The 26,249-nt window shown below is 47.0% G+C and overlaps 1 protein-coding gene across 7 annotated transcripts in view; it reads right to left on the reverse strand.

Moving 5' to 3' along the window:
• Positions 1-26,249, reverse strand: part of DNAJB6 (DnaJ heat shock protein family (Hsp40) member B6) — a 60,975-nt gene that overhangs the window by 26,594 nt on the left and 8,132 nt on the right. For 2 of the 7 annotated variants that reach the window (XM_074366639.1, XM_074366635.1), the window contains exons 3-6: positions 7,892-7,982; positions 5,224-5,333; positions 3,383-3,442; positions 2,503-2,613 (exon numbers count right to left, since the gene is read on the reverse strand). In XM_074366639.1, coding sequence (XP_074222740.1) covers positions 2,503-2,613; positions 3,383-3,442; positions 5,224-5,333; positions 7,892-7,956 — 346 coding nt within the window. In that variant the 5' untranslated portion in view covers positions 7,957-7,982. The other 5 variants (XM_074366638.1, XM_074366637.1, XM_074366634.1 and 2 more) reach the window with 5 other exon arrangements.

A 26,249-nucleotide genomic window follows, 5' to 3' on the forward strand; every position in this document is an offset into this window, starting at 1 on the left:
TCCTTCTCTTTTATTTGGGGAGTCTGAAGTCAGACATGGCATTTTATATTCTGACAAATGCAGAACCAAGCTCAAAATGTCTTTTAACAGATTTCGAGCTATTTTTCTTGGTTTTTTGGTAAACCAAACAGGAGAGGGGGAAAAGTGGGTCGTGTCAAAAGTGAAGATGAAAAGACCACGCACTACTATGAATGGACATGGCAACAGTGCTGAGTGAGCAGGATCTGGAAGCTGATAAACATGAACCCAATCACCACCAAAGCAGAACCCCCAGCCCTACGCCCACGGATCTGCCCTGGACGTACCGCCAGCGCACTGCACCGTGAACTCAGACACGCAGTAGCCGTGGGCCAGCTTCTCCTCCTGCGTGTAAATCCTGAGAGCCTGAAAATGGAAGGCACCTAGAACACCTAGAATGGATGAAGACGGAATCACTGCCACACCGCTTGTGGGCACCACAGGGAAATGTCTGCTGTTAAAAACTTAAGCATCCCAGGATATAAGACAGAGGCTGGAGAGCCTTGAGTTATGGGAAGACTGGGCACCTCCTAAACTCGGCTCTGAGTCCAACAGAAGGCGCAATTCTGCGAGCGAGCCACGGCGGCAACCTCTCGCGCTTCTCTGTGAAATGCACGTGCCGGCTAGTGCTTCAGGTTCACAGTGCTCCGTCTAGGAGACATGGAGCCAGCACGTTTAACAGCTGACAGTGGGTAACGGTTACTTACTCACCCACCCTTACTCTAGAAAGAGCTGCTCAAGGAAAGCCACTTGTAATGAGAAAGCCTGGCCTGTCCGATCTGTTCCCAGGAAAACGAAATCTGGCCACCATTCAGGTACTAAGGGACTCGCCCTCACTGCTCTTTCTTTTGAAAGGAAACTAAGTGCTCAAGCAACATGAGAGAGGCCCGGCCTCGGCAGGGCTCCTGCCTCATGAGCCTCCGCCTGCAGCTGGAGGTCCAGAGAACAGAGACGGGGCCCAGGAGATGCGGGCTACCAAACACAGGCCTCACCCAACACTGCCTGCTCCCCAAACCAACACTCCAGGGTGTGCCTCAGACTGTGAATAAACACAAAGGTAATTTTAAGACAGGAAAGAGAAATAGAATCCTTTGCTTTTCCTACAGTAAGATTTCTTACGTCCATGAAGGACAACCGATAAAGGACGTGCTACTGCCTGTATTCACAGGGATCCTTCCCAACACGCGCCTGTCTGCGGTAGCCGTGTAATTACAGCAGAAAAGTCTTCCAAACCCTTTCTTGGTCTCCTCCCCCAGTCAGCTCCTGTTGTCACATGTCAGTGAAGTAGTACATACATTAACACACACACACCACTCCCTCCATAAGCTCCCTTCTTAAAAAGTCACGCCACACCACAGAAAAAACGAAGGACGGTCTCCGAACCCCCGTCTGAAATAAACTGAGGGGTGCACCATTTAAAAGGCCCAACACCTACCAGACACGGCGGTGAGGACCCCTCCTTGCGCCCGCGATGGGCAAGGCCCACCGTCTTCCTGTGGGACTGTGCACAGAGCTGTGCTTCGTGTCTCCCTCCGGAGGTGCCGCAGATGCTGCTCAGTCTTCTCAACCAGCCTCCCAGGAACCAAGGGGCAAACACAGGATGTGTTTCCCCTCAATGAGCCGAAAGACAACAGTGGCCACAGCAGCGCAGTGAGCCCAACCTCCCAAGTCACCCGGCACACCGGACAGTCCCTGCAGCGGAGGAGCACCTCCAGCAGACACCACCGCGGGCTCACAACACTGCCCGCGTCCAGGACTCACAGGACAACCCGAGTCAGGCACGGGGGCCAGACGTGCAGCTGCTGAGAGACCCTCTCCTACGACGAGGCAGCAGCTAGAGCGCCGGGTCTCCGTGAGCATGACTGTCCCTCCAAGATGGGAACCGGCGACGCCTCATCCCAGAGACACCCCTTCTTCCCGGAAAGTGTGACCTTGACAGTCACAACACAGCACAATCAGAAAAGCACGCACAAAAGGAATATGGACACAAACATACGTCTGTATTGCACGACTGAAACATTATCCTGTGCACCAGAAACTGACACATAGTATACTTCAATTTAAAAAAAAAAAAAAAAGCATGCTCACAGATCAAATTTCTGAAAGTCATCTGCTGTGATGCGCAGTGTCTACTAAGCGTGTGACAGGGCAAATTCACACAGAATTCACTGTTCAGTCAGAAACAGCATTTCTGGGCCCTCAGTGTCCACAACCTTATCACTGCCTAATCACGGTGGCAAAAGAAGTTAATTAGAATCAAAAACAGCAAATGAATACATTACAGCCTTTATTATGCTAATGTGCAAGGTTTAAATTTAAAACATTTTTCCAAAGGGAGAAGAAAAAGAGGTTTGGTTAAACCCCTGCACTGCTTAGACACAGTTTAAGAACAAGCTCCAACAGTGGGTAAACAGAAATGGTACGTCAGTCTTCACGTGAGCCACAGACAGCCCACGTCATCGACGGCCCAGATGAGGAACTTACCGAAGAAGTCGAATGAAAATGGGTCCCTTCCACCAAAAAAGTCCCTGAAGACGTCATCTGGGTTTCGGAATGTGAAGCCAAACTCAAACGGACTGTCAAAGTGAATTCCACCTACAGAAGCACAGCACAGCTTTCAGTTTATGGACTCCCGACCTTAGCAGGCAATTACTTGTCTACAGAACATTGTATAAATCGTGACCTAAAAAAGGAAGTATTTCATAACCCCGAGGCTCCCTCAGGCTCTGCCTCGATCAAAAGGACCTGTGCCTGGAGTTGGCGAAACCGCTGGACTTCAGTGCTCCTGAGATGCCTGCACACAGGGCCCACCACCTCTAAATCTGTAATTACACTACTTGCATTTCCGTTATGAAACGTCATGGAAACCAAGCACATAAACATTCACTCGCATGACGTGTGTGTGGCTGGCTGCAGCATTCATGCCCAATGCGCACCGTGCAGCCGACAGGACAGTGGTCACTGCGGGAACTTTTCATCAAAAACACACACATCTAGGCCTCACCACCAGAGGTAGTTCCTCTAGTAACTAATTTTTCAAAAGAATCTGTTTTTCAAAACTTAAACATATTTTGACAAAATATCAGGTACTGACCTAGGGGTACAAACTCACAGTAAGGTTTTAGATTACTTCATAGAACACCAAATATACTCTCTAGCCTAATAAAAATTTTTATTAGACTTTTCCAATGCTATCAATTTCTCCTTCCTCTCCCCAATTCAGCCCACTCGCCAGGCTGCAAGTATATTATTTACTGAAACACAACTGTCCAGGGGAGTAACAAACTGAAGCCCTTGTGAGACTCGTGTCATCAGACCACCTCTCGGCAAAAGGCCAAGAGAAGGACCGCATGCACACACGTACCTCCACCGCCACCGTTTAATCCTTCTTTGCCATATCTGTCGTAGATGTCCCGTTTTTTAGCTATAAATTTAAAAAGAAAAGTCAGTAAAGACAAGCTCTTTACCTTCAAAATTTAATAAAGCATTTCCAAAGTTATAAATCAAAGAACCAATGCAGTTCTCAATTTTTCACCATTAGTTTAAGGAGCTAGGCCGCCCTTACTTTAAATGAAAAGGGGGAAGAGGGAAAATCTAAGTACATCTCTCCTTAAAAACAACTCAGTACAAAGTCTAAAATATTTATTCCCTCGTACTGCCCAGAGAGCCCACGCAGACCACACGAAAGCCACACTACGAAGCTGCAAAACCATTCCACCCTCCAAGTGCCCCTTCTCACTGTCAGGTCTGATTGGGGGTGAGATCTGCAACACTTGGTGAGGGTAGAAAGCAGAGGTCCGCAAAGCCAGAATAAGAGCCAGTCCACACCCTACAGCCTGATCCCCCAGGAAAGCAACAGGCCAGCTGAGCCTTATGATGCTCTGCTGTGCCTGGTCATCTTATCATTCATGTTCTAGAAGAAAAAGGATTAAGATGTAGCCCTTACAGACACATAGGTTATTTTGATAGACCATCTGTATTCCCCTAAAATCTCAGGTTCTACAGAATCGTGTGTGAAATAACAGGGGTGACAGAGGAAACAGGAGGAGAAGCTAACCATTCAGACACCCTTTGATCATCAGTCTCTTAAAAACAACCATGCACCTGTGACAGTTAACTCCTGAGGCTGAAGGCGACGTTAAGAGACCATGAAAAATACACTCTCTCGAAAAAATAAAAATAAATAAAAAATAAAAGTAAAAAAGAACAAAAGCATTCCTATGGGAGTTTAAAGGTTCTCTTTCTGCCAAAAATCAAGTTTGACTTTAGTCCTCAAATTTTTCTAACGCCCCTGGTCCCACAAATCTGGGAGTAACGGGTCAGCAGACAAACAAACGGCAATGACGATGACGAGTTACTTGTGAAGTAAGACATCGGGGCATTCCTTTCACACAGAGGGGGAGGGCTGCCAGCAGCTAAAACAAGCATGGGCACGTGTTAACCATTACCACGTGGTGAAGGTTACACGGAGCTTTTTCTAAAATAAAAAATTGTCTTTCATAGTGACCCTGACCATATGTAGCTACACTTGGCCCAAGTGTCCACTCTCTGCGGTCAATGACATGCTTCTGCCGTGACTCACACCAGGCCACCCAGCACTGCTTCCAGGCAGAGTGATGTCAGCAGTTTTCGTACACAGTTCTGCAGTCTGACCCTAATCCCAGGACCCTCACACGAGGCTTTTCTACGGAGAACCCAGCGGTTCTAACTGGCTAACAGCTACCTCTGCATGATCCATGAAACTAAGCCACAAGATCTGACTTTCAGTCCCTACTTTCAACACCTAAGCTCTCGACCTGGGGTGGGAAAACCTACCTACATGTTGTGAAGTCTGAATCTCAGCTGTATGCACCAAGTTGTACTTCCTGAAACTAACGAAATCCTTTCAAGCAGTAAAAGCAGAGTGGGTTTCAGTAAGGAATTGTGGGGGAGAGATCACGACACCAACAACACAGGTGGCCTCACCACCACTAACCCGGAAAGATTTCCCCATCCTCTGACCAGGGGGTCAGGAAATGGCCATGCTAGGAGAACTCGCTGGAGGCCAGGGTGCTCCACAGTAACCGAGGGGCCGCCGGGAACAGCAATGTCAAATTGTAGCAAGAGGAGCAGCTTTGTTCTCAGTGACCCCAGCCTCACTCAGCCATATGTGTCCTCCCTCTGCGAGCCCTGGGGAGGGTCCGCCCCCCGCGCGAGGCTGCTCACCATCTGATAACACCTCATACGCCTCAGCCACTTGCTTGAATTTTCTCTCCGCTTCTTCTTTATTCTCAGGATTTTTATCTGGATGCCATTTCAGGGCCAGTTTCCGGTATCTTAAAAAGAGCAAAATGGTACTGTTCACATCCAATGTCCAGAAATTCAACGGACTTAGAAACATAATTAAGCACAATAAGAGCTTCAGAGCTGCAAACTAGTGAGATTAATATTAGTTTCTATTGTAACATCTCCTTTTCTCCCAGAATGAAATAAATAAGCTCTAAAATCCAGGCAGCATAATACAAATCAACCTCTAGAGACAGGAAAAACGTTTTAAAAATGTCTGAGGACCAAAGTGTTATGCACAGTGTGCACTCATGGTGACAGGCTGAGGGAGTCTGGAGGGCCCTGCAGACGAAGACCCAGCATGACTGCGTCCGCGTGTCTGTGTCAGTGGGCAAGGCCAGCCAGCAGCCACAGCACAGGCAAGTGCTCCCGGTATCTTCACAACTCAACATCTCAATTCAGGATCCACTCAAACAGGTCACGACCAAGGTCGGTCTGCTCCAAGGTTACAGTTAACTTTCACAAGCACATGCTTCCCAAACACCAAAAAACAAAATGAAACAAAGCAACCTCTTTTCTAGCTAACTAGGCATAAGCAGTCCACATCGCAGAGGGGGGACACAAAGAGGGGAGCGGGTGTGACCCTCAGAATAAGAACCAGACTGACCTTTCAACACTTACTAACGTAAGGCTGCTGTGGTTCGATTTACTTTTGTCATTTTAATAAAAAGAAAAACCTCAGCATAACTCATTAAAATCTGATTAGAGCTGGGATCATAATGCTAAGCCAGTCCTTTATTCTCCCATCATTGTGGACCATCCGTGTAGTAGCAGACCAAGACCCCTAAAGTGCTACAAATCCTCCATTAAAAAAAAAGACAAGCCACATGAAAGACTAAAGAGAGAAAGAACAACTGCTCTGCACTAGGGTGCTCAAGTGAAAATGAAAAAACGGGAGTCCAGGGTAAGTTTAAAGTGTCTACGCCTTGTGAAAAACTACGCATTTTTTCAGACTCCAGGCCTAACACGTTAAGTTAAGGAGGCACCACACCCCCTTCGATGTGGACCTCTGACTCAAGTCTGACCAACACACCACTGCTTCAGTGCCGGAGGGGAGGCTAGCACTCAAGTGGAGGGAAAGCGCTCGGCCTGTGACTCAAACACAGAAAAGGATGCAGGTTTCGCAGGAGAAATGGGAAGGGAGGTGCCAGCCACACACGGCTTGTCCTCAAGGAAAAGTTCCGTGGTCCCGGCACATGAACAAGGGCAAGAGTCAACAAGAGGGACTGTCCTAAGAACACGCCACCAGCAGCTCATTAAAAGTAAGGAGGGGGGGGGTTCAGGGGCAGAGTGCGTGCTCAGCATGGACGGGGTCCTGGCTTCAGTCCCCAGAACCTCAGTTTAAAAAAGAAAGAAAAAGAAAAAAAGAAATAGGTTAAATTGTAGTCCAAGGCAGTATTTACTCAACTGCATACTTAACAGAAAAATCTTGATCCTTTCACCAGCAGCAGACTGCACACTTCCAGGTCCCCCCGGAGACTCCGACCAGCCCTGCTCTGCGCTCGTCCAGCACGATGAAGACCTGCTTTTCCCTGAGTGAGTCATGGTGCTGTGCACATACTGCGTCTATTCAAGAACAGTGCAAAATCTCCAACCGTATCAAGCTGCTCTTGGCCATGCCTGTGACCAGGTGTGAGCTCTCAGGTGCGTCCCCGTCGCCTGGCCCCGACGGGGCAGCTGCTCCTACCCGGTGTCCTGGCCCAGGTTTGACCCGGGGCGCTCGGCAAGCAGCTTCAAGTACGCCCAACTCCGCGGCCAGTCTGCTGTACTGGGGCTCAGCATTTTAAAATAAACCACTTGGTTCAAAACCCCTCAATTTCCACCTACAAACCTAAGACTAGTAGCACAGGCTTCATCATGTATTAAAAAAGCTGGTCCCTACAACACAAACGGGAGCTTCGTTCCCAATTATTTCAGGCATCCTTATCAGTTTGGAGCTACGCTAAAAACCTGTAAAATCTAATGACATTTTCTGCTATTCACTAATACCAAAAGACTTAAGCAGATCCCAATTTACCTTGAGAGCCGCCTGTGACCCGAGACTTGCCTCGTGTGCTCACGTGGGGCAGGGCCCTGTCACACAGGTGAAGGCAGGACAGACAGCAGTGCAGGCCCCAGGCTTTAACGCGGACCAGATGGGGTCACGCAGCGGGGATGCTTTTTAACAACTGCACCGAGGGGGTTTTGGCAGCATGTGCTGTGAGTGCCAGGGCAGCTCCACTTCAAAGTCCGATGTCAAAGCTCTCTGAGGTTCTTTCACATCCTCAGTTAGTTTCCATCTAATTCCAGAGGAAACGGAATCCACTGTCCCAGGGCAAAGTAACAGGAACTCGAGTGCCCTTCTCCCTAAATGCAAGTGTACGGCGGGCCTAGGGCTGAGAAGGCAGATGCTACTGTGCTGCCTGCTGTCTAAAACTAAAACTAAACCATGGCCTTCAAAGACTTACGCCACGTCCACTGCCACTGCCACACTCAATAAAAACTTACACCCCCAAACGACCAACGTACAACTGCACAGATTTACTGTTTCAGAAACATGATTACTTACGCCTTTTTAATGTCCTCAGCTGAGGCATGTCTCTGCACGCCTAGAACTTCATAGTAATCCACCATGTTTCAACAGGCTGTTGGAACGAGTCCTGCAATCAGAAAACCGTGGTCAGTGACAGGACTGTCGAGGTTGGGCTCGTCATGGGGCTGGGAACAGAGCAGGAGGGAGAGTATGTCACCTTGCTGGGCACTAAGCACCAGCCTGCTGGGCTGGGGCCTCCTCTGGGAACTCATTCTGAGGCTCGTGCCCTATGACCCTTCTTGCTGCGGGGGAGGGGGGGCGTGCTCTGAAATAGGCTAAGAATAGCCTAAACTAAATAAAACTGACAGATGACCCCGAGGCAGAGACTCAGGCCCCGGGGGAGCGTGAGTTCCCTCCTCCCTGGTGCACTCCTATGCGGCCACCAGCATGAACATGCTGTCCCTGCCCCGAGGACACAGCATGGGGGCCACACAGGCACCTTCCAGGTCAGGCGGCTCTCGCCAGGGACCAGCCAACGCCCTCCCACGCGTCCCTTTGGAGGGAAAAGGGAAAGGGCTCTGACTCAGGGCTATTCCTGCACCGTCCTCCCTGTGGCCTCAAACACCCGTCCCTCTGACAGAAAAACTTATGATGCCCTGCTGCCAGTAGAAGGAAAAGATGCCCGGAGACGGAGCCTTCATGGGAAACTCAGCAGCGGAGACCCGCTTCCCCTGCAGCCGCTTCCAGGGGCCGGAGGGTACAGTCCAACAGATTTGGCCTCAGGTCCCTCATGTGCTCCCTCTTAACACAGGACATCTAACGAATTTACACCTTCACTTGACTGGCTAAATCACTTCATTAAACCTATGACCAAAAACTTACATGAAAGGCCTATTTCACACAGCAGCACAAAATAGCTTTGCCCAATAAAGTAAGTTCTTTGCTCAAAACCAAAGCTAGCTTTCCTGCAGCCCTTCCAAAAACTCTAGTATCAAATTTTGAAAAGAAAGGTAGTGACTGTAAACAAATACATGAGATCATAACCTCCCTGAGGCCATTTTGCTGAGGTAGAACAACGTTAAAGTTGTGTAATACCACAACTGGGAAGTATTCCTTGTCTCAGGACAAGATGCACAGTGGTGTGTTTCTACTTTCCAATGCTGGGGAGCAACCACTGGTTGGGAGGGGGTACCTGTTACAACATGACTCCGCATGAAGTCATGTTGTGACCCTCATCAAACACAGAACTCTGCACAGAAGGGTCAGGAAGAAGCACACACAGAGAAAGTCAATTTGGTACCAGTCCAAGGACCCCAGGCCAAATTCACTCAAAAATATCACAGGATAATCAAAAATAAAAACCCCTCCTACCACCTCAAAAAAATTCCAACGACCATGTCTGAAAAGACAGCTGAGCTCCCAAGGAAGCGGCAGCTCAGAAACCACCCGAGAACTAACTGCAGCCGGAGCAGCGCTGGAGGCGGGAGGACAGAACTGCTCCTGAGGCACAGGAAGCTGGCAGCGGCGAGGAAGAGACACACAATGGGGGAAGCTCCTCAAAAGGCTGCGGCTGAGAGAAAGGGGGACAGAGAAGAACTCTTCTCTACTGAACTGCAATGAAGGGGCGGGGAGCACCCTGAGAACCCAGGTCTTCAGCCTCAGGTGCGCAGAATGGACTCTCAGGACCGCCATCAGCCCACAGTGCTCCGAGCTCTCCACCACATGCCACCCCAGGACGGGGAAGCACACGCAGCTGCACCGGACAAGTAAGTGTCTACAACCCATGTCACAGAGATGCCAGAGGAAGACAATCTCTGCTGAGATGAGCTCAGAAACATGAGAAAAGCATCAGATGGGTAAGAGCTAGAAGACCTCCAGGAATGTGAAATGAGAACAACCCAAAAGGGAACACATCATAAAGTGTTCAGAAAATAATCACAATAAAAGTGGAAACCACAATGGGGGTGGGGGACCATCCGCTGCTCTGGAAATAACTGCAATAATGGTAATAACATTAACACGGCCGCTGTGATTTACAAGTGGACTAAACAGAGAGTGATGTGGAAGTTAGAGCTGAGAAAATCATCCAGTGAAGGAGAGACACTGAAATAGAATAAGATAAAACATAAACCTAGGGGAGGGGATAGCTCAAGCACTAGAGCACACGCTTAGCAATGCACAAGGTCCTGAGTTCAATCCCCAGTACTTCCTCTAAAAACAAATAAACCGAATTACCCTCCCCCTCCAAAAATTTTAAAAATTAATAAAACATAAATCTAAAGATAAGCAAGAGGCCAAGATCAAGAGAAAATGAGAGGTGGTGTTGAAACTGGTCACTCGTCTCCAGAACTAATCAAACATAAAACAGGGCCAACTCACAAACCAAATCCAACAACACAGTAAAAGGCTCATACACCACTAAGCAGGATTCATCCCAGGGACGCAAGGATTTTTCACAAGTCAATCAAGGTGATGCACCACACTAACAAACTGAAGAATAAAAACCATATGATCATCTCAATAGACGCAGAAAAGCTTTTAATGAAATTCAACATCCATTTAAGATTAAAAAAAAAAACAAAAAACTCCAAAAAGCCAGCACAGAGGAAACATACCTCAACACAGTGAAGACTGCTTATGACCAACTCACAGCTAACATCACACTCCATGGTGAAAACCTGAAAGCATTTCCTCTAAAATCAAGAACAAGCCAAGGATGCCCGCTCTCACCACTTCTGTTCAATGTAGTTTTGGAAGTCCTAGCTAGAGCAATCAGAGAAAAACAAACAAATGGAATCCAAATTGGAAAGGAAGACATAAAACTGTCACCATTTGCAGATGACATGATTACTCTCCATATAAAATCCTAAAGACACCACCAGAAAACTACTAGAACTCATCGATGAATTTCGGTAAAGCTGCAGAATGCAAAATCAAATACAGAAATCCACTGCACTTCTGTACACTAGCAACAATACCAGAGAGAGAAATTAAGGAAATAATCCCATTACCACTGTATCAGAAAGAATAAACACCCAGGAATAAACCTACCTAAAAAGGCAACAGACCAGCACTCTGAAAGCTGTAAGATGCTGAAGAAAGAAAGTGAAGATGACACAGATGGAAAGATACGCCACTTTCCTGGACTGGAAGAATGAACAGTTAAGATGACCACACTACCCAAGGTGATCTACAGATTCGATGCAGTCCCTATCAAAGTACCAATGGCATTTTTCACAGCACTAAACCAAAAAAATAAAAAATCTGCATGGAAACACAAGACCCCGAATAGCCAAAACAGTTTTGAAAAAGAAGAATGGCACTAGAGGAATCATGCTGCCTGACTTCCGAGTACACTACAAAGCTAGTCACCAAAACAGCACGGCATTGGCACAAAAACAGAGATCAATGGAACGGGACAGAAAGTCCAGAAATCAATCCATTCCTTACCTTCAATTCATCTACAAAAAGGAGGTGAGAATAGACAATGGAGAGAAGACAGTCTCTTCAATAAGTGGTGCTGGGAAAACTGGACAGCTACATGTAGAAGAATGAAATTAGAACATCCTCTAACACCATATAAAAAAATAAACTCAAAATGGAGTAAGAACCTAAATGTAAGACCACATACTATAAAACTCCTAAAGGAAAACATAAGCAGAACATTCTTTGACATATATCACAGCAGTCTTTTTTTGGATCCGTCTCTTATTTAATAGAAATAAAAGCAAAAATAAACAAATGGGACCTAATGAAACTTAAAAGCTTTTGCACAGCTACGGAAACCATGAACAAAACAAAAAGACAACCAATAGAATGGGAGACAATATTTGCAAATGATAGGACAGACAAGGGCTAATTTCCAAAATATACAAAGAGCTCAATACAGCTCAATATCAAAAACAAACCCCATCAAAACATGGGCAGAAGACCTAAAGAGACATTTCTCCAAAACACACAGAGAGCCAAAAGGCACATGAAAAGATGCTCAACATCGCTACTTACCAGAGAAATGCAAATCAAAATTACAGTGAGGTATCACCTCACAGCAGTCAGAATGGCCATCATCATCATCAAGTCTACAAATGATAAATGATGGAGGGAATGTAATTTGGTGCAGCCGTTACGGAAAAGAGTATGGAGATACCGTGAAAAACTAAAAATAGAGTTACCATAAGATGCAGCAATCCCACTCCTGGGCATATAACCAGAAAAGACAAAAACTAATTCAAAAAGACACACGTGCCCCACTGTTCATGGCAGCACTATTTACAATAGCCAAGACTTGGAAGCAACCTAAGTGTCCATCGACAGATGACTGGATAAAGAAGTTGTGGTGTGTACACACACACACACACACACACACACGAATACTACTCAGCCATTAAAAAGAATGAAGTAATGCCATTTGCAGCAACGTGGATGGACCTGGAGATCGTCACACTAAGTCAAGTCAGTCAGACAAAGACAAACATATCATCTGTATGTGGAATTATTAAAAACTTACACAAAGGAGCTTATTTACAAAGCAGACTGTGGTTACGGGGTGGGGCGGTCTGTAGGTGCACCTGCTGGCACACCACAGATGGACACGGTCCTGCTGCACAGCCTGTGAGCATCTATAATGAAAAGGTGCACGTGTGTAACTACATCACTACGCTGTACACCTGAAACACTGTAAATCAACTACTTCAATAAAAAATCAGTTTTAAAATGGAAAAAAGAAATAAAAAGATTTTAAAAACCAGGGCCAACTCCTTTTTTCCCCCAGCTTGACCAAATTACAGTTGACAGAATTCTTTACATTTAAGGTGTAAAACGTGCCAACATACACTGTGAACTTACTACAATCGAGTTCACTAGCTTTTCCATCACCTCAGATACCATTTCTTTTTAGTGCTGAGAGCACCTAAGACCTACTCTTAGCAAACTTCAAGTTACGTGACACTTCACTATTCCCTCTACTCACTGCGCTGCATGTGAGGTCTCCAGAAATCACTCGTCTCTTACTGAAGGTCTGCACCCTCTGAATGACATCTCCCGGAGCCCCCAGCCCCAGGCAGCCACTCTTCTACATTTGTTTCCTTCAGTGTCAGTTTCTTAGATCCCGTATGGACGTTGAGATGCAGGGCTCGTCTCTGTGTCTGGCTTACCATCCTCCACGTTGTCACAAGTGGCAGGTAGGATTTCCTACTTTTTTAAGGCTGAGTAGTTCAGTTCACCCTCAGCCCTGCCACCACCTGGGAGCACCCAGAGCCCAGGGTGCCATGTGGACAGCAGAAAGCACAACCTGCTGCTCAAGTGTAAGGATAAACACACTGGTCGAAAACAAGCTTGAGGACAGCACGTGAGGAAGACAAATGCGCAGGACGTCAGTTCCACGCGGACCTTACAAAAGCAGGAACAGTGTAATGGTGGACACCGTGGGTTGGGAGAACCGGGGAGGTGTCGTCCAAAGTGTACAGACCTGCAGCCGGAAAACGAATACGTTATGGAAACTGGACGCCCAGTACCGTGATTACAGCCAACAAAACAGGATTTTGTAACATTCAGAGATGCTAAGAGACTAGATCTTAAATGTTCTCTCTGCATAAAAGGTGATTACATGTGACAGAGGTGTTAGCTAACTCACGTAGTAATCATACTGCAGTACATCAATGATTCAAATCAACCTGTCTCAAATCAATTACATCTCCATTTTTAAAAATAAAATTTCAGAAAGAAAATGTAACCTTACATGATGAGAGAGGGCCACACAGGGATCCTCGTGGGAAAGCGTAACACAGGACTCCAAAATTTTTTAATTTAACAAAACACGTATAAGCAGGCATAATTCTAAGTGTCCTATAAACCTTAACTCATTTAACTCAAATACTTCAGTAAAACAAAATAAAGATATCCTAAAATTGAATGTTTTGTTTTCTCAGCTTTTTTAAGACACAACTGACATATAACATTGTACAAGTTTAGGGTGTACATCATGCACCTTAATTTCATTAAAACTAAATTTTTTTTTAAAACTACAACTGACCCTTGAACAACGCAGCTTTGAGCTTTACAGGTCCACCTGCGTGCGGATTTTCTCTTTCTTTCTTTCTTTCTTTTGTGTGTGTGTGTGGTGGGGGTGACTAGATTTCTTTCTTTTCTGAGGAGGTGCTGGGGACTGCACCCAGGACCTTGTGCACGCGGAGCACGCCCTCCACCGCTTGAGCCATATCCTCTCCCTCGGATTTTCTCAGTAGAAATACTAGTAACTTTTTTAGATACTTGCCACAATTTGAAAAAACTCACAACTGTGCAGCCTAGAAATATTGAAAAAAAATTAGGCACATTATGAACACAAAAGAGATAGTGTAGATACCAGTCGATCCTCACATAGGCATAAGGTGAGTGATACTTAATATAAAACTAGTAACGTTCTAGTCTTCTTACTGTTTTCAAACTTTGCTTCCAAATTATTACATCACCATACAGAATGTCTCTCCCTCCCATGTCAGCTTATCATCGCAAGGAAAAGTGTTTTTTATGTAACAATGTTTCCAATACTGTCTTATAAGTAATTGTAATACTGTAAGCCATAAAAATGCTGTAGGATTCGCTCCTCAGCGTGCAGGCCAGGCTCTCTGAAGCCTCACAGCTATCACTATGCTGCCTCAACAGTCATTCGCTGCTTCTTCGTTATCAGTGCGTGAATCATCACACCCATAAAGAGACGTGTATTTCTTTTCCACAGTATCTTTTCATTTTTGTTGTCTTGTGTTAACATCTACAGTGTTTTGTATCACATAAGACAATACTGATGTAGGTACTGACAGACAATTCACATTCTAAACAGATATTGTGGGGGGGGGGTACAGCTCAGTGGTAGAGCCCATGCTTTTAGCAATGCACAAGGTCCTGGGTTCAATCCCCAGTACCTCCGTCAAAATAAATAAACAACCTAATTACCCTCCCCACCTAAAAAAAAATTAAAATACAGATAAACTAAAAAAAATTTTTTTAACTGTGTAAAAACGGTATCAGTTAAGTACAAAAATGTATTTTCTCTTTATAATTTTAATTTTTTTCTATCTTTCTCTATGGTAAGAGTACCATGTAATAAACACATAAAATATGTGTTCATCAACCATGTTATAAGTAAGGCTTCTGGTCAACAGTAGGCTCTAAGTTAAGTTTTGGAGGAGTCAAAAGTCGTAATTTTCAACTGTGGGGGGTCAGCGCCCCTAACCTCATTGTTCAAGGGTCAGCTGTACACTGTTTTGAGACAAACTCATGGGCAGGAAAGATGTACAAGGCGAACACTAAGTGTGTGCACAGCAGCATGACTCTCAGGAAGCATGCACTGGAGGAAGAGCATCTCCAGGAACAGTAACTTCACGAGGATAAAGCAAAGAATTCAAAAACTAGCGTGGCCTCAAAACATCCCGACCAGCAACAGCATTACAACATAAAAGGAAGCGTGCAGGACGCCAGCGGCTGGGGGGGACGGGGGTGGGGAGTCACTGCTTTATGAGTATAGAGTTTCAAAGTGGGAGGGTAGAAATGTTCTGGAGACGACGGTGGTGATAAACACACAACAGTGTGAATATAATGCCACTGAACTGTTCACTTAAAAATAAGATGCTGTTTATGTTATGCAAAAACAAGGTACACTAGATCTAGAAGCACTTTTTATATATATTTTCTTTTTATACATTATATATCTGAAATTGTATATTACGCTGTTTTTATTTAAAAAAATACTTTTTAAAAAACACCCACAATCATATCATTAAGCAGAGAAAAAGTTAACTTGTAAGATTTGAGCACATTTAACAAGCTTGATGTAATGGACATTGAAATAGGGCCCCACAGCAGACATGAGAAAATACCAAGGCCGTGTGGTCTGGCATGCTTAACACTCACGCTTAGAAGGCTTACAAAAACCATGGAATTAAGAGAAAAATCAATTATGACAAACCACAAAGAAATAGCTGCGAAAACAACACTTTTTTCTTTTTTGAGAATGCCCTTGGGTCGAAGAAATCATAAAGGTATTAGGATATATTTAGATGTACAAGAACTACATATCAATTTCATCAACTGACCACGGTGAAATTCAGAACCTCAAATACATTAATAAAAGTTCTAGATGGTAGGTGGTTAAGAACTCAGAACAGGCTACAAGATGTGCCATCTTTACAACATAAAAGTATGTGAATGTAAAAATATATATCTTTGTCAAACAGAATCTCAGTTTTTTAAAATTACAAATTAGGGATAAAATATGGTTACTATTTTCTTGTAATTCCTCCCACTTAACGTTAAAATCCTATCAGCTGTGATAGATATGCAACAGATAACCAAAACACTAACTGGAGAACGTACTCTCGGTACACGGTTGCTCAATGCACAGCTTTTCTCAATTGTGTTCTGGTACGTTCAACATAAAGTCCTGGAGAATCTGTTCTGCACGCAACCAGTTATGGGAGCGAGCACCCAGTTACAGAAGGTTTCTCTGTTGATAATTAGAAAATGTGAAGCACAGTGGTTGGCTGGTGAGAGCAGCAAGTTCAGTCTGGAAATCACTACGCACAGAAGAGCTGGCTGGCAAGAACACAGCAACCTCGGATCTTCTGGTATTAAACTCTGGACCACGAGCCGCTCAAAATCAGCATCCCTTCACCGGGACTTCCAAGGGCTGTAACCACCTACCCATCATCAACCACTTTCACTCTGCAGCCCCAGGACTGCCGCGTGGGTCTGCAGGGACGCGACGTGCGGGGAATACTGGGGACACCAGCCCACCGCCACCCACGGAACCAGGGGAGGATCTCGCCTTTCCTAACAGCTGAACCGCTGCCTGAGCCACGCGTGACCAGAGGTCGTCCAGTGTGTCCGATGCCGCTGCTCAGACATCTCTGCTACCAGTTCGCAGCTCACGCGTTTTGTCTCGTGTCCGCAGTAAGGTGCCAGCGTCTGGGCGGATGACGACGACGGTGAGGAGGGAGATCCTCGGGGCAGGCAGTGCCAGCACGGGAAGGTGGGCTTAGACTCTAGCGGCCTGCCTGCCAAGCGGAGTGCCGAGACTACTTACTTAACCTCCTTGAACAGCCACTGGAAGGCTGATCTATCCCCCAGGAGGGTCTCTGGGACTGAGGGTGCACAAGAGCACCATCAATTAACAGCGCCCGGGATACGAGCAGCACTCAAGTGTTGGCTGTTTCTCTCTCCTCCTAAAATGGAGACTACCCCACGAAGAAAGTTCAAATGAGCCAATTGTCCAAGGAAGAGCCCCAAACCTCACCATCCAAGGCCCCTTCTGTAGAACTCTGGACACACACCACCTCCCTACTCCCTCGATCAGTCCTGTCCAGCTCCCACCCCTGCACCAGAAGCTTACTCGGCCTTAAGGTCAAGAGGGGAAAAGCCTCCCCCAGTAGCACCCGTGCACTCAGGGCTCATGTGTCTGACTCCCCAGACCCTAAACGCACGAGGGCTTTCCGGTCACACGGCCTGCGGTTTGCCTGCGCCCCTCGGTCAGCCGTGAGCATCGAGGAGGAGAGCGCCGGGCCTCGAAGCCCTTCTCTCCCCCGTGCCTCTGTGCCTCTGTCGCTCCCATTATTCAAATACCACTGATGCAGCAGTGATTCCCTGATTCTAGGTCCCACTTTGGTGCTCGAGACACAAGTGACAGATGGCTACCTGACGTGGCCATCTGGATGCCTGACAAACATCCCAAATAGAACATGACCCAGTGCAGCTGCCGCCCGCCCCACTCCCACACCTGGTCTCTCCCTAGTAAATTCTACCCCATGCCCAAGCTGCTAGGTGGGAAACTGTCCCGAGCAGTGATCGACACTGGTACATCCACATACACTCAACTAACCAACCCAGAGCTCTGCCTCATTTCTCTGCAGAACAGCTCAGTCCCTCACTCTTCTCTCGTCATCCACACCAGACACCCCACCCTGAGACACCGCCAGCCTCTCCTCTCACAGCCAAGGGAACACATCTCAACAGACACAACATGCCGCCCAGCGCCAGACGAGAGTGGCTCTCAAGGACGCAGTCAGCTCCACTGGGGATCGCTGCCCTGGCTGCTTCGAGGTCCAAGGCAGGGAAGGCACAAGATGAGCCGAGGGCACGTGCCAAGCAAGCAGAGATGCCATCAGGAGGTACAGGCCTAGGCCCGGAAACCGAGGGAAGACCATGCGGCTGTGCCAGGGTGGAGGAGCAGGAGTACCTGACAGCTACGTGCCACGTGGGCTCCTGGACTGGTGTCTGGAGCAGGAAAAGAATGCCGGGGGAAAACTGGTGAGATGTGAATGAAGTCTGTAGTTAACATGACCGTACCGATATTAATTACTTAGTTTTGAGAAACACAATTTAGTTACATGCATTATATTAATGACAGCTGGGTAAGAAGCAGGCAGGCAGACTCTACAACTATTCTGTAAATACAAAATGGTTTCAAAATAAAGTTACTTTCACTTTTTTTTTAATTCAAAAAGAGAAGTACAGCCATGTCAAAAGGGCACCGGAACACCCCCTGGATGAAGCCCCACAGACCAGCGGGCACTCTGGGCGGCCACGCACCTTTTTCTTGCCCGTTTTACTGAAACAACCCGCCACAGAGCACGCTCGGTTAAGGGTACACACAGCACGCAGGACTCCCTGGTGAGCTTCCTATCGTATCACAGACACAGGACAAGACAGAGGGCCTCTCCTTGCGATGAGGACCCAGGAGCTACCTTCCACTTTCACGTGTGAACACACGGCGGCGGCAGTCGCACTTCCCAGGACACACACTGCTCCCAGCACTCGCTCATCTCGTAACTGGAGGGACTGCCGGGCATGGCGCACACACGGACCAGCACCACCACCACCACCGAGCGTTTACGTCACCGCACTGCCTCTCCTGTGCAGACTGCCTCTGTACCCTGACAGCTGTTGAGCCAACACTCTTTTCACAGAATTCCAGCAGACAAATGCAGGAGAAATGTGAGCACTGGAAAACTCTCATCCTGAAACCCCAACACTGCGGCTCTCAGAGCACTGACGTGACTGGCAGCGTCCACACCCTCGTTAAACAAAAAGGGCCTTGACAGAAATCACTTAAGCCTCGCCGCAGAAAGCACTGCCACCGCCTAAGCACTAACCCGTCCCCACTGTCGCTGCTGAACCCACTCCCGGAAGCAGCCCGCTGTCTGGTGGCCCTGGGCTCCCCTCACGAAGCTCCGCAGCGGGCCCCACAGAACGGCCACGCCTGGTCTCCATTCAGGGCCCACAGCGCAGCTCAATGTCCCCTCCGTGCAGCTGTCTTCACACATTCAAGAGCTCTACTTCCTATTTTACTCTCCAGGCTGGCACATCCTTACGTCTCTTTCAATTACTCCCCAAACCACCGCCCTGGCCTCGGCCATGAGCAAGCCCCAAAACCGCAATCCCTGGGCACCCAGAGTCCAACACTGTATCGAGGAGACACTCCAGTTGTCGCCAACAGAAGACTGTTCCCCACTTCCCTCCTGACTCCCAGGAAAGCCCAGAAGCCTCTGGTCACTGTCCAGCCTGTCACTCCCTTGTTGCACCTGTGGCTCCTCAGACAGGTGGGGGGCACGGCCTGCCCCATAAAGTCCACCCTGGGTATCCTGGCCCACTGTCCTAACACATCAAAACCTTCTGGGTATCAATTATATCACCAACACATTCAGTCCCAGGAAAAAACAATGATGTGGTTTGAGTGCATTTCACTATATAAATTTAACATTTGTAACAATCATATGCTACTTCTGGGGCCAAGTCACCAACTGTAGGAGACAGACGTGCACATACAATGAAGTGTGTAAGGTGTGCTGCGGAGAGGTTGTGGAGACAGCGTAGCAAAGAAGGCTTAAAGGAACACTCCACTTACTGAAGAACTGAAGGACAGGAAGCAGCCCCCTGAGCAGAGAGGGAAAACCTCAGACAAAAGCACAGCTTATGCGCAGTAAACATGATACAAGCACACAGCTCATGTGAAACTCAAGAAGTCAGTATGTCAAGAGATTTCAGTATGACGTTTACTAGCAAGGGCTCAAGACAAAAAACAGAAGAAGAATTTCAGAACATGCTCAAAATTTAGGACTTTTCAACTCTAAGGGCTCTTAAGCATCAGTGTAAGCGGGGGCGGATTTGAAAAGGTCGCGCGTATGGTGCAAAGCAAGCAGAGTTCCAAAGGAAGAGAGAGATGACGGGGTTGGGGGAGATCCGTTAACAAAACATTCTGGAGAGATGCATGTCCAAATCAGAGCCACGACAGGAGAGACGGAGGATAGAGTAGAAGAGCGAGGAGATGCTCTGACAGCTGTTGAGGGTCACTCTCTAAAGCAATGAAATGTCACTGGAAAGGTTCCATGCACAGCCACAACTGTTGTATGAAAAATGTCAAAAGACTTCCTTCTATTTCCATTGAAAACACAACAATTTTAAAAAGCTTTTCAATCTGCGTAATTACATCCTGCTCAGTTTAGTACTAATGACGGCTCTACCAGGTGAGAAGGAGCCGGGGGCTCCCGCACCGGGCCTTCTGATTCAGCACAAACCCTTGTCACAAGCACAGCTGTGGGGACCGGGGCAGCCAGAGGAATTCAGGCCACTGCCCAAGGTTCCAGTAAACTCAAAGCCCACAGTCTGCCTGCAGAGCTCCCACCCTCGGGGCCAAACTGCACTGCCAACTCAGCTCACCAGGACAAGCGAGCCCAGGGCCGAGGGCTTCACACGAGCACACTCTTCACATCAACGCCATCTCTTCAGTGTTAAGAAGGGCCAGCCAGGTTACCAACTCTGAAGACATTCAGATAAAAATGTGCTCCACACAGTAACACGAGAATACTCCAAGGTCTAGAAATGGAGATCCCAGTAAGGTGCTGAAGACCTCAGACCTGAGATCTGAAAAGCTGGCTCGAGTACTGCTACCACAGCCGCCACCCGCAGCGGGAGCCACAGGTCAATTCACTTCCCGCTGCTTCGGAGTAATCCCGCACAAAAGAAACAATTTAAAATTTGACAAAATCCAAGAAAGGTTAATTGCGTTCACGTTACTTCTGACTAACCCCAGAGTTTTACACAAAAAGCCACTTACACATTTGTATCAGCAATTTCCCTACAGAAGTCAGTATTTCTAAATATTAACAGCATTATTTTAAAAAACTGATAAACCTATACACTAAAAAATACAAAAAACAAAAAAACAAAGTCTATACATTAAATGCCCAATATTTAACATACATTAGATGAGATGATAAAAGGACCCTCAAAACCTAGGAGCACTACCCAGCTCCAAAACAATTTTAAGTAAACCAACAGGTAACAGGCTAGCATACAAATACTATTTCACACAGAGACTATTTCCCATTGACACAAACCTTCGTTTAGCTTCAGTCCTTCTAACACCATCTTTCTAAAGCACCGAATATATGCCTTTATTTTCAGAAGGATGCCGTCCATGGCACTGAGACACTTCCCACGGCCTTCCCATGACGGTCGGCACTGGGGACCACACCAGGAGCCGGTCTCCTGACCTGCCTTTCTTCTCATCTCCCTCGTTCGGGGATCACAGGAGGACAGGGAATGCCGGAAAAATACAGGCCCTCAGAAGGACTGAGCACCCCCCCCTCCGCCGCCTTCCCTGGGTCAAGGGCAACATGCTCCCACCCAGAAGCCAGCGCACGCCCCTCAGCGCTGGGGGCAGCGCAGGGCCCTGCGGGAAGAGCAGGCAGAGCAACGTGCCCACTAGGACCTCAGCAGGTGAGAACGCAGTCAGCAAGCACCGCCTCACACCGCACTGCCCACAAACGAACCCGCCAGCCAGACCAGCCACTTAAACTTCAAGTCGTTAAAACCAAATACCATTTGAGAACTCATTCCCTCTGGCACAGGAGCCGCACTTCCAGGGATCAGCAGCCAGAGTGGCTACTGGCGTCCGTCCTGGAAAGCACAGGTAGAGGGCACAGTCCTCAGTCGGAGCCAGTGGGAAGCATCCTAACAGAAGTCACCTCGGACCCCGGGTTAGGAGCGGGGAGGTGCTCTCAGACTGCACTCATCATCTTTCCTGTAACTTCCCACGGACACCACCTACTGTGTGTTAAGGAAGCTATAGGAAAGCAGTGCTTTTATTCTGAATTAAGGAAAAAAAGCTTCTTAGGACAACTAATTTGTTAATCTATGCAGTTTCCAACAAAATAGGCCTAATCAAGTGAAAAAGATTTAACTCGCCCTCTTCAGTAAAGCCACTGTCTACCCTAGTAACTATTAACCCAAAATAACTGCCTCCTCCAATAAATCTAACCCCCTTCACGTCAGGACTCTGAGAAAGCATGTCACATCCAAGTCCAGCAGTATCCACTCATCTGAGTACCACCTCGGTGGAAAGGCGTGCATGCATGCGTATTTATAAATTATGTCCAGATGCCTCAGAGATGCCGTGTGCGCAGTTCCAGGCCATCACTGTGAAGCCAGTGAAGTGGGTCACACACTTTTTGGGGCTTCCCAGTGCATACAGATACTTTACACTGCAATCTGATAGGGATGCAATAGCACTATGTTTAAAAAACCAGTATGCATACCTTAATTTAAAAACACTTTATTGTTTGAGAAAACAAAAAGCTAACCTAACCATCATCTGAGCTTTAGCATCTTTCTGCTGGTGGAGGGTCTTGCCTTGATGCTGATGGCTGACAACTGCTAGGGGTGGTGGTTGCACGGCTGTGGCAATTTCTTAAAATAAGGCGAAGTTTGCTTCATTGGCTGACTCTTCCTTTCACAGAAGATTCCCTGTAGCAGGCAGTGCTGTGTGATGTTTTACCCACAGGGGAACTTCTTTCAAAACTGGACTCAATCCTCTCAGACCCTGCCCTATCAGCTAAGGTTCTGTCACACTCTAAACGCTTCGTTGTCATCGGGACACCGTCACAGCGCCTTCACCAGGAGAGGATTCCGTCTCAGGAAACCACCTGCTCTGCTCATCCTTTTCTGTGCACGTTTATCTTAAGGCTGCAGCAGTTCAGCCCCAGCTTCAGGCCCCCCGTCTAATCCCAGTTCTCCTGCTGTTTCCACCACGTCCTTCCTGCACTGAGGTCTTGAACCCCCAAAATCATCCATGAGGGTTAGAGTCAACTTTTTCTGAATTCCTATTAATGTTGATGTTTTGGTCTCTTGCCATGAACAGTAACTGTTCTTTGATGAATTTATGATGGTGAATCCCTTCCAGAGGGTTTGCAGCTTACTTTTCCCAGATCCATCAGAGGAATCAGTCTACAGCAGCTACAGCCTTATGAATGTATTTGTTTAACACATGCAAATTCAAAGTACTCCCTGATCCGTGGGCTGCAGAGTGGACGCTGTTACAGGCATGAAAACGACATGACTCTCACCGTCCCTCTCCACAAGAGCTCTTGGGTCACCAGGTGCGTTGTCTAAGAGTAATATTCTGAACACAATCTTTATCTCTGAGTAGATCTCAAAAGCAGGCTTAAAATATTCAGTAACCACGCTGTAACCGGGTGTGCTGCCACTCAGGCTTTGTTCTGTTTACAGAGCGCCAGCAGAGTAGACTTAGCATCATTCTTAAGGACCCTGGGGTTTGAAATGGTAAATGAGCACTGGCTTCAACTGAAGTCACCAGCTGCATTCCAGAGGCAGCCTGTTCTTTGCAGCCAGGCGCCGACTTCTCTCTGCCGTCCTAGCCGGCACCGCCCTCAGTGTAACGCCGCCTCACCACAAACCCGCAGCTCAGTGCGGGCCTGCATCAGCCCAGCTGGACCTTCTGGAGGAGGTTGCCAGCCTGCATCTCCTGCTTCACCTGCACTTTTATTTTATGAAGACGGATTCTCTCCTCAAACCTCATGGACCAACCTCTGCTGGCTCCAAACTGTTGTGGGCTGTCTCACCTCTCCCAGCTTTCACAGAACTGAGCAGGGTCACTAGCACCGTGCGCTGGGTGAGGGCTTGGTTAAGGGAATGCTGTGGCTAGTCTGATCTTCTCTCCAGACACTGAAACTTTCTCCCTAACAGCAGTAAGCCTATTTCACTTTCTTACCACTGGCGGGCTCACTGGAGGCGCACTTTTAATTCCCTTGAGAACTTCTCTGCATTCACAACTTGGCTGTCTGGCACTAGAGGCCTAGCTCCCCGCCTATGGCAGCTCCTGACAGGCCTCCCTTTCTGGCTTCTGATTTAAAGTGAGAGATATGCAACTCTTCCTTTCACTTGAGCAGAGCCCACTAAGGAGTAATTAACCGGTCTAATTCAATATTGCTGAGTCTCAGGGAATATCAGGAGGTCGGACGTGGCGGGGAGAGATGGCCCCTCAGTGGTGCAGTCAAAACACACAACATTTATTAATCAAGCTCGCTTTCTTAGATGGGCGTGGTTTGTGAGCCGCAAAACAATTACAACAATAACATCGAAGATCAGTGATCATCGTAACAAACAAAGTAATTCAAAATACCTCAAAAATTACCAAAGTGTGACAGTGTCACAATGTGAACAAATGCTGTTGGGAAAACGGGGCCAACAGACTGGACAGAGGCAGGGTTGACACAAACCTTCAGTTTGTTTAAAAAAAAAAGGCAGAATCTGAGAAGTGCAATTAAGCAAAGCACTACAAAATGAGGTCTGCCTGCACCTGCCCTACTACCATGTACATTAAAGCCAAAAGTAAAATTACAAATGAGGAAATTTAGAATATTGTATGTACTTACCAATTACGATGGTTTCACACCATAATCAGCTCATCTCGAGGGACACAGTCAGGAGGAGAGACCAGCCAGAAGGCCCTGGCAGTGCCCTTCCCCCCTGGCAGGTGGGGGTTCCGTGCAGAATCTCCCCCGATGCCCAGCCCCTGCAGTCTTTTACCCCTAGACTGGTTTACAAATACAGGTATCCCTTGCTTTTCCAGAGTCCAAAGTTCCCTTAACATGTCACTTGTAAGAAAGACCCACATTAGTACCTGTTTTCACTAACCAAAAGAAATACAAAGAGGATTTTCAATTTTACAGGAAAAAAAAAAAAGAAGAAAGTGAAAATCTCATCCAATGTGTTCTGCAGCGAGCGCTACAAAGGAAGCGGCGCCCAGAGCAGCGGGAGGGGCCCCGCCAAGCCCCTTCCTTCCCGGGACGACCCGTGGCGTCTCAGCGCCCAGTCCCACAGCTGGGACTGTGTCTTGAGTTTCACCTCTAGGAGTGCTACCAATTCCCCAGAGTAAATACTGGAGGGAAAAACGCCCTGGTGCTTCAGTCAAGGGGAGGGGGAAAGGAACATAACTGAGGAATCTGATAGGACAATAAAAACCTCAAAAACTGAAAAACAAAGAGACTAAAACAAAAACAGAACACCCAAGAACTGTGGGACACACATAAGGAGGTCACCAGAAGGGAACAGGAGCAATGTTTTCAAGCACGAGTCAGTCCTGAAGCAATGACAGAATTTCCCCCAAATTCACATCAGACACCAAACCACACATTCAGGAAGACCAGAGACCACCACACAGGATAAATTAAAACAAAACAAAACAAAACAAAACAAAACAAAACAAAACAAAACAAAACAAAAAAAACCTAAGCCTACGCTTATTATATGCAAACTTCAGAAAAATCCAAGACCAAAACACCTTGGAAGAAGCCAGACAAGAAAAACCCCTCCCCTACGCTAGTAGAGTGGGGTGGGAAAAAAAAGAAAAAAAACGGAATGAAAGATCTTAAGTGTTGAGAAGGGGGTGGCAGGGCACCAACCTAGAATCCTGTAGCTGCAAAGTTATCCTTCAGAAGTGAAGAATAAAGATATTCTCTGGCAAAGAAAAAGAAGAATTTGTTGGCATCACATCTGTCCTGTTAGAAATATTAAAAGTTCTTCAGAGAGAAGGAAGACGATATAGATCAGAAACACAGATCTAGATAAAGAGCATTAGACAAGAAATAAGTAGATGTCAGATAGAAACTTACTTTTCTTAGGTTTAGTTGATCTAAGAGATAAGAGTGTATTCGAACAAGAGCAGCGATGTGCTCGGCTGTGCAGGCTTCTGTGCACACCTGAGCCCATGTACAGGTAGGTGCAGTCAACAAGGCCGACACAAGGGCGGGGAAGGGAGACTTAGGAAAGTGTGGTGGTCCAGTGCCCGACTACCTCCAGAGCCGCGCAGCACTCATGACTGTGTACTGCAAACTCTAGGGCAACCATTTTAAGTTTTAAAAACATACATTAAGAAAGAAGAGAAAATGAAAGTATGTAAAATGTTCCATTTAAACCACAAAAGGCAGAAACGGTGTGGAAGACCAAAGCATCAACAATAATAACAATAATCACTTTAAACATCAATGGTCTAAATACACCACCCCCACACCCCCCTACCACAACTGCTCCCAGAAGCCGCACCTCT

This window comes from Camelus bactrianus, chromosome 7 (genome assembly GCF_048773025.1).
Source record: "Camelus bactrianus isolate YW-2024 breed Bactrian camel chromosome 7, ASM4877302v1, whole genome shotgun sequence".
Classification (NCBI taxonomy): Eukaryota; Metazoa; Chordata; class Mammalia; order Artiodactyla; family Camelidae; genus Camelus; species Camelus bactrianus.